At 44.0% G+C, this 7,731-nt stretch overlaps 1 protein-coding gene across 2 annotated transcripts; it reads right to left on the bottom strand.

The window, feature by feature from the left end:
• Positions 1 to 254: 254 nt before the first annotated feature.
• Positions 255 to 7,731, bottom strand: LOC138964051 (sarcoplasmic calcium-binding protein-like). 2 transcript variants are annotated; one of them, XM_070335931.1, is made up of 4 exons: positions 7,341 to 7,731; positions 4,691 to 5,459; positions 2,800 to 3,066; positions 255 to 1,553 (listed from the first exon to the last, which is right to left on the bottom strand). In XM_070335931.1, exons 2-4 carry the CDS (start codon positions 4,832 to 4,834, stop codon positions 1,317 to 1,319), a joined length of 648 nt encoding a protein of 215 aa, XP_070192032.1. In that variant the 5' UTR covers positions 4,835 to 5,459; positions 7,341 to 7,731; the 3' UTR covers positions 255 to 1,316. The 2 variants fall into 2 exon arrangements, with proteins under 2 accessions (XP_070192032.1, XP_070192033.1); XM_070335932.1 differs by having other exon boundaries at positions 7,420 to 7,731.

Genomic DNA, 7,731 nt, shown 5'->3' with positions numbered 1-7,731 from the left:
GACAAGACAACGGCATTTTTAAAAATCTTGACAATCATGACAATATTTTGTTTTTCAAGTTTTCCAAATGGCAGACAGTCAGTGTTGACTGCGAGACTGACTCAACACACACACTGGCACACACACACACACGCACACACACACACACTGCCACACACACACACTGCCACACACACACATGCGCACGTTGCTGGACTCCAGTATACATGAATATTCGGGCACACTGTACGTCACCACAAGAAGAACTGAAGATATATATATATATAAATGTTTTTATTTGATTGCATATTCTCACACAAAACAACAACACTTGTGTTGACATTGTATATGACAATAATGGCATCAAGCCTAATGCCGCAACGTACATGATGATTTACACAGGTGAAAAAAATCAGTTTTGGTCAGTCTCGCAGAAACTCAGTCTGTCACCTCAGTTGATATTTGTCTCGTTTCTTCAATTATACACTAGCGCAGACTATATTTGTTTCCAACATTATACAAAAATGGATTTTTATAATTCAGATTTAACAAATTCAATGTTCATTTCAGTTTTCCCAAATTTCAAATCATCAAAAGACTCATGCAGAAAGTTGAAATCTGAACTCTTTAAATCACTACATTTTCGACGTTCGAAAAATCCAGTTTAAAGAGGTTAAGAGTGTGTGTGTGTGTGTGTGTGTGTGTGTGTGTGTGTGTGTGTGTGTGTGTGTGTGCATGTGTGCCGTGTGTGTTTGTGTGTGTGTGTGTGTGTGCGTGCGTGTGCGTACGTGTGTGTGTGTTTGTGTGTGTGTGTGTGTGTGTGCCGGTGTTTGTGTACTGACGAGCTTGTGCACATCAGTGTGTCAGTGCTTTCCTGCGCGCGCGCGTGAGGTGTGTGCAGTGTGTACATTTTTCTGTATGTGTGTCCGTGCTAGACATTTCTTGATCAGTGTTGGTGTGTTCGCTATCAGCCGAGGGCAGTGCTGACCTTGTGCTAAAAGGTAATTACTTGCTTTGCTATAGTTTCATGACCCGCTAACTGAGTTTAAAAAAAAAAAGATTTAGAAAAATGTTTTAACATAAACGGTACGGCCTTTCCTGAACGGCAAAGGTGTGTTCAGTACACTGACAATGTGATTACTTGAGATTGGCGGAAGGAGAGAACGGGGTGTGTGAAGAAGGGGGGGGGGGGGGGGTCGGGAAGGGTGGTGGACGAAGCGAAAAGCGTAGCGGAAGAGGAGGCGTTAACAAAACGTGTGCAAAACGTCCATAATACACATGCAAAGAACAAAATCGGTCAGGAACGACAACTCGATGGCCAGGGTTCCACGATAGCTTCACTGTTCAACGAGATGAGGGGCGAAGGCTTTGACGAAGGGGTTGCTCTTGTCCTGATCGAGCATAAAGCTGACCCAGCCCCCCACGTACTCCTCCCGGCTCAGCTTGCCGTCCTTGTCCAGATCCATGGAGGCGAAGGCCGCCTTGACCAGGTCAGGTTGGTCGTAGCCAAAGCAATGCATCGCTGACGTCATTTCTGCGTCCGTGATGTAACAGTCTGAGTCCTCGTCGAACACCTGTGCGCAGTAAACACGGCAATAATTAAAAAAAATAAAAATAAAATGTTTGGCTGCTTGTTTTTACGAGCCAGTGTTATTGTTTTATGCTACCGTCCGTTCTCCGTCCGTCATTCTGTCCGTTAATCAGTCCGTGTCTGAACTGAGGAAGATTTTGCAATGAAAATGTTATACCCCGATGCATCGTTATGATAGCTACCCTCACCCTGTATGAAAAAGTGAGTGTCTAATGATCGAGGTCTTCTTCTTCTGCGCTCATGGGTGTTTTTGCACGAGTGGATTTGTACGTGTATGACCGTTATTACCCCGCCATTTAGGCAGCCATACGCCGCTTTCGGAGGATGATCGAGGTCAAGGTCATTGGAGGGGTTCGATTTACGCTTTTTTTTAACATTCAGTCAAGTTTTGACTAATTTTTTTTAACATAGACGGGGAATCGAGACGAGGGTGGTGGTGGAGGTGTGTGTGTGTGTAGAGCGATTCCCAGAAAACCACTTGACCGATTTTCATAAAATTTCACATGATGGTTCCTAGGTATGACATCCCCAGACAAATTTTTCCATTTGTTCGATAAATGTCTTTCATTACGTCATATCCGGCTTTTTCCAAAAGTTGAGGCGACACTGTCTCTCCCTCATTTTTAGATCAAATTGATTGAAATTTTGGCCAAGCAATGTTTGTAGAAGCCCGGACTATGGGATAGCATTTCAGCTTGGAAGCATACAAATTAATTGATGAGTCTGGTCATTAAAATTCTGAAAATTCTAATTAAAATTAAAATTGTAGTAATCGATTCAAAAAATATTGCGTCTGATTCTTTATCATTTCCTGATTCCCCCCCAAAAAATTTTGATATGTCATGTTTGAATATGTTATGTTTGGAATAAAAACAATCTCAAAAAGTTAAAAAGAATAAAGAAAAGCGCGGTTTCCTGTCAAGCGCTCTACGCTAAGTACTGCGCTATACTGGCTTGTCACTTCAAGCAATCAGCGGCCGGTGCAGAGCGTTCAATTTCATTTTGTGAGTTCGATACATTAACCAACTGTATAAGTTTCGCTTCACGCGACTTTTTATTTTTTAATTTTAGATTGGCGTAGTTTGCATTTCTAATGATTTTTGAGCTCCGACAATTATCAATCAAACCTGATATGTTGAGACACAGAGTGTCAGATGTGGTTTAACAATTCTCTGCTAGCCGGGACAAGCAGACAGACAGGTTAAGAGAGATGACCATCAGTCACTGACCTCAAAGAAGGCTCCGACCATCTTCTCCAGGCTTTCTTTAGCCAGCTGAGGGTAGACCTCAATCAGCTGCCCGTAGGCCTGCGTGAACTCGTCCTCGCTGATCCGGGCACCGGAGCGAACCTTGTTGCCCATGGCAACCACCAGAGGCATCTTCTTCATCATCTCCTCCACGGATTCCTTGTGCTTGTCCATGTCCAGCACGATGTTCCAGCCGTCCACCAGCCAGTCCCGGACCTCAGTCGCCTTGCCGCCGCTCAGACTGTACTCCTGGCAACAGGTACATCATACAAGAGATGAGATGATGAGGAAAACATGAACATAATACAAGAGATAAGATGAGAGAAACATGAATATCATGGAAGAGATGTAATGGAACAATCTCCAGCCGTCCACCACTGTTCAATACCTCACTCACCTTGCCGCTACTTAAACTGTACTCCTGTCAACATAAGGCCAAAAAAAATAGGTCTGTTTACGGTAACCCGACCGACCCTAGTTTTTTCGCGCGACCCTAGACTTTTTTTGGGCATTTGGGGGAAAAAAAAATTCTTGTTTTTTTGGCAAAATAACGTAAAAATATGGGTTTTTTGGAAAAAAAAAATAAAATCCCGACCTACCGACCCTATTTTTTTGGCCTATGTTACCGTAAACAGACCTCTTTTTTTTGGCCTAAACATCATACAACAAATAGGGTGAGAGATGAGAGAAACAGGAGCATTATAGAAAAGATGAGATGAGATGAGACAACTTCCAGCCGTCCACCAAGCCGTCCACCAGCCAGGCGTCACAGAAGAGATGATATGATACAAACAGGAACATCATAGAAGAGATGAGACAAAAAGGAACACAAAAGAAGAGATGAGAAGACACAAACATGAACATCATTGAACTGATGAGATGATACAAACAAGATCATCATGGACATAGGTGAGATGAGATGAGACAATCTCAAACCATTCATAAGCCCAGTCCCTGAATTTAGCACTGCTAAGAGAGTACTCCTGGCTACATAGATATATATTATACAAGAGATGAGATGATAAAAACAGGAACATCATAGATGAGATGGGACAAGCAGGAACATCATAGAAGACATGAGATGAGTTGTAACAGCAGATGCTTGAAAATAACCTTTCACAAAAGAACGCAAGTTGCAAAAACTAACACTGAATAAACGCAAAAGAAAGAAGTCAAAATCGAAGAGTACGTGGACTGCCAATACCACAGCAAAGCAATCAACCAAAATTGGCTAAAAACACCATACATGTATGCAATCCCTTTCGTCATATTCTTGATCAATGCAAATTAAATGGCTCAGAAATGAATAAAACGGCCAATGCAATTTTGCTGATTTGATCTGTGTCGCACATATACATCTACCCCCCCCCCCCCCCCAATCTCTCTCTCCCTGAGACAAACCCACACATACACACACTGATGTATAAACAGTCGAACCTGCCCTAGCGACCACCTCTCGATTACGACCACCTGCCCCTCACCCCAAAATATCCCTGACAAGGTTTTCTTTGTGTGTGTGTGTGTGTGTGTGTGTGTGTGTGTGTGTGTGTGTGTGTGTGTGTGTTTGGAGGGGGGTCAGTGTATACATTCACCTTTCCAAAACGACCACATGTCTACAACGACCACTTTTGGTCGGTCCCTTAAGTGGTCGTTGTAGACGGGCTGAGCAAAAAGTGACTAGCTCTAGTGGGGAGAGAGAGAGAGAGAGAGAGAGAGAGAGAGAGAGAGAGAGAGAGAGAGAGAGAGAGAGAGAGAGAGAAGGAGACCCACCGACCGTTCGGCGGCAGACAGACAGACAGACAGACAGACAGAGAGACAGAAACAGAGAAAGACAGATACATCCAGCCAGACAGACAAACACATAGAGTATTACCTTTACAAAGCGATCAGCAATGGAGAGGAAATCGTCCTTGCACATGTACCCATCCTTGCCAACGTCAATCATCCGGAACCACACCCTTATCTTGCCATCCGTGAAAGGAGTGAATTTAATGTCCTCTGGTTTGATACCCTCCATGTTTGATACACAATCAACTGTTGAAAGATGCCAAAGATGTTTGGACAAGTTACCGACCAAAATTTAAAAAGTCACGAACTTTTGGATTAAGTCAGCGATGTTTTGTTCAATATCAAAAATGTTAGTGGTCAACTGGTAGCTAAAACTACTGTAGGCTATGTCTTTGAGCGGAATTCAGCACCTACAAGTTTCGATTGAAACTGAGCACGATTGAAGTCTTCCTTGGATCATCTATGGCTCGGTGGGTCCGCAATGGTCAACAAGCAACATGCAGTCAAGACGCCGGAACTGTTCGTAATTTTGTAATTGTTCAGCACAATAAGGAGCACACGCCGTGGGGTTCTCAGCAGCGGACACAGTTACAGTCAATGGCTGAGTGACGATGAGTGAAAAACATGGGCACAAGGACAGAGGGTGTAACTGCCTACGTGTCACAGGAGCTGATCCGCTGCCTCTGGGCTGGCTTTTATAGCGGATGGAATCATGCTTGTCTGATGCCATCCAATTATTAGTAATACCCAGTCCATCCAGCCGTGGTGTCACGCAACTGCCGCCAGAATATTCAATATTCAGAATATTCAGACCTGTTCCTCAACTTTGCTGGACCGGCGGAAAATTGACTTGCCTGTTGATGAAAGAAGAAGTTGACGAAGAGGGAATAAAATAAGAACAACAACAAGAATGCGAGGAGCAAAAAGAACAATCAGAAGAACGAGAACACGAACAAGAGGACGACACTATAGGCACTATTCATTTTAACAGCATCCAGACACAAATTTAAGAACAAAACGATCCGAGAGTGACCAACTTACCTTATCTTCAAATTGGTTGAATTGTGTGCAAAAAAATGCGATCTTATTTTCTACCCTTTCCGCCCTGGCTAATAAGCCGGTGTAACACGAGAAAATTACTCCCACGAGATTTTTACTCCGGAGTAAAAATTTCGTACGAAAATGTTACTCCCTTTACGAAAAAAGCACTCCCCCATTACACGAGAAAATTACTCCCCACGACAGGTGAGTTCCGAGTTAACATTTCGTACACAAATGTTACTCCCCTGACGAATAAAAAACGAATAAATTACTTCACCCTAACACGAGCAATTTAACTTCCCATGCCAGGTGTACGAAATTTTGACTCCCGTGTCCCCTGTTAGTCTTGGTGGTGGAGGGGGTGGAGGGAGGCTTGCGCGACATTCGTTTGCGCGAGATGCCAATTTTGGCATTATCCCTTCGCCGGCATCCCATTTTCGCGTACGAGATTTGTTACTAGAAATAAAAAAATGGGGAGTAAAAATTTCGTGGAGGGAGTAATTTTTTCGTGCCTTGGGGAGTTCTTTTCTCGTACGAAAAATTTACTCGGAGTAAGAATTTCGTACGAAATTTTTACTCCGGAGTACATTTTTCGTGGAGTAAAAATTTCGTGTTACACCGGCGTTTGAATCCTTTCCCTTGTCTTTTCACGAGTTCAGCTTGCTGTAAGATACTTGACGTAAAATCAATGTTATTGATCGCCAGACAGGAGCGGCAAGTCTGGCTAGCATCCGTGTGAAGAAATCTCCCGAAAACACTGAATAAGAAAAGGAGGAATTTGAGAATTCCTCTGCGTCGGATATTGTCGGGTCAGTCCGAGCATTCGGCAGTCGGGTTTGTAGAACTGAGTGGTGACGGCAGCAGAAGTAAATGCATTAATAATACTAGAAGTATAAAGCATCAAAATCATCATCATCATCATCGTCGTCGTCATCATCGTCGTCATCATCATCATCATCATCATCATCATCATCATCATCATCATCATCATCATCATCACACCACCACCACCTTTTTGTTATAACGCGCTGACTCAGGAGAATCGAATTTCACAGCTACACGGTGATTCCACTGATATATATATACAATAGCAAGAAAATGTCAAAGCTGAAGATATTAATGTCCCAGCATTTGTGACCTTTATGCCGCAACACTAAAGTGACTTGATGCTGCGCGTTTGTCTAACACAAAGACTGACAGACTTATTGCAGATAGACACGCCAGACCGACATAGGCCGCAGGCACGCACATGCAGACAGACAGACAGACAGTCAAGACACTGAGACACTCACACACACACACACACGTGGCACACCGGCGTGCACACACACACACACACACACACCGTGCACACCACACACACACACACACACAAGGGCACACTGACTCAGCGGACCAACAGTACAGACCACCATACACAGACACTGACACTGCACCTATTTACACTGAAACAGACCCAGACAGACACTGACAGAGGGACGGACAGACACTGAGACAGACTGTGACAAAACCCCACATGATGACGGAGAGACACCCATAGATACTAACACACAGTGCAGCGTTGAGTAAACCAACCCTTTACAGCTGAAAATCATGGTCTGAATATGCAACAACAAACAAAAAAAAGCGGTCTGCAAACATAAATGAATACGAAGAAACAATATCCTTCTACGTAGTAGACAGCAACAAATAACCTTTAGCGTTCGAGCAGCCACGTCGTCAGTGTTTCTTATTCAAGTCAGTCGATCGTCGCAGGACCATGAGAAATCTCACCTGGCCGTTGTGCACATTGATAATCCTCGTTTTCGTTTGCAATCCTAGAGTTGTGCAAATGACTCCATGACTGCACGCTACCAGAAGTGATGAGATTTACCGAGTGACATCTAAGTCCCCCTGATATCAGGGAGGATGAGAGCCACACCCTGTCGCAGGCATAATCTACCGCAGCTTTCTCCCTTCTCTGTCTCCCGTCCCACACTGATACTGTTGCATCGCAGATTACTATCACTGACTGGCATCAGCACTCCACCCACAGGCGTGGGAAGCTTCCTGCATGGAGTTCGGTGTCCTTTCGTCGGTGGACCG

This window comes from Littorina saxatilis, linkage group LG4 (assembly GCF_037325665.1).
Source record: "Littorina saxatilis isolate snail1 linkage group LG4, US_GU_Lsax_2.0, whole genome shotgun sequence".
Lineage (NCBI taxonomy): Eukaryota > Metazoa > Mollusca > Gastropoda > Littorinimorpha > Littorinidae > Littorina > Littorina saxatilis.
Note: the sequence above shows the minus strand (reverse complement) of the source record. Positions and strands in the feature narration are given on the sequence as shown.

Bases quoted from the DNA above. Each gene is read 5' to 3' on its own strand.
- LOC138964051 (XM_070335931.1), bottom strand. From the start codon at position 4,834: ATGGAGGGTATCAAACCAGAGGACATTAAATTCACTCCTTTCACGGAT. The intron at 3,067-4,690 runs GTAATACTCTAT...ACCTGTTGCCAG, and splicing joins TTGCTGATCGCTTTGTAAAG to GAGTACAGTCTGAGCGGCGG. The intron at 1,554-2,799 runs GTCAGTGACTGA...TACTGCGCACAG, and splicing joins TGGTCGGAGCCTTCTTTGAG to GTGTTCGACGAGGACTCAGA.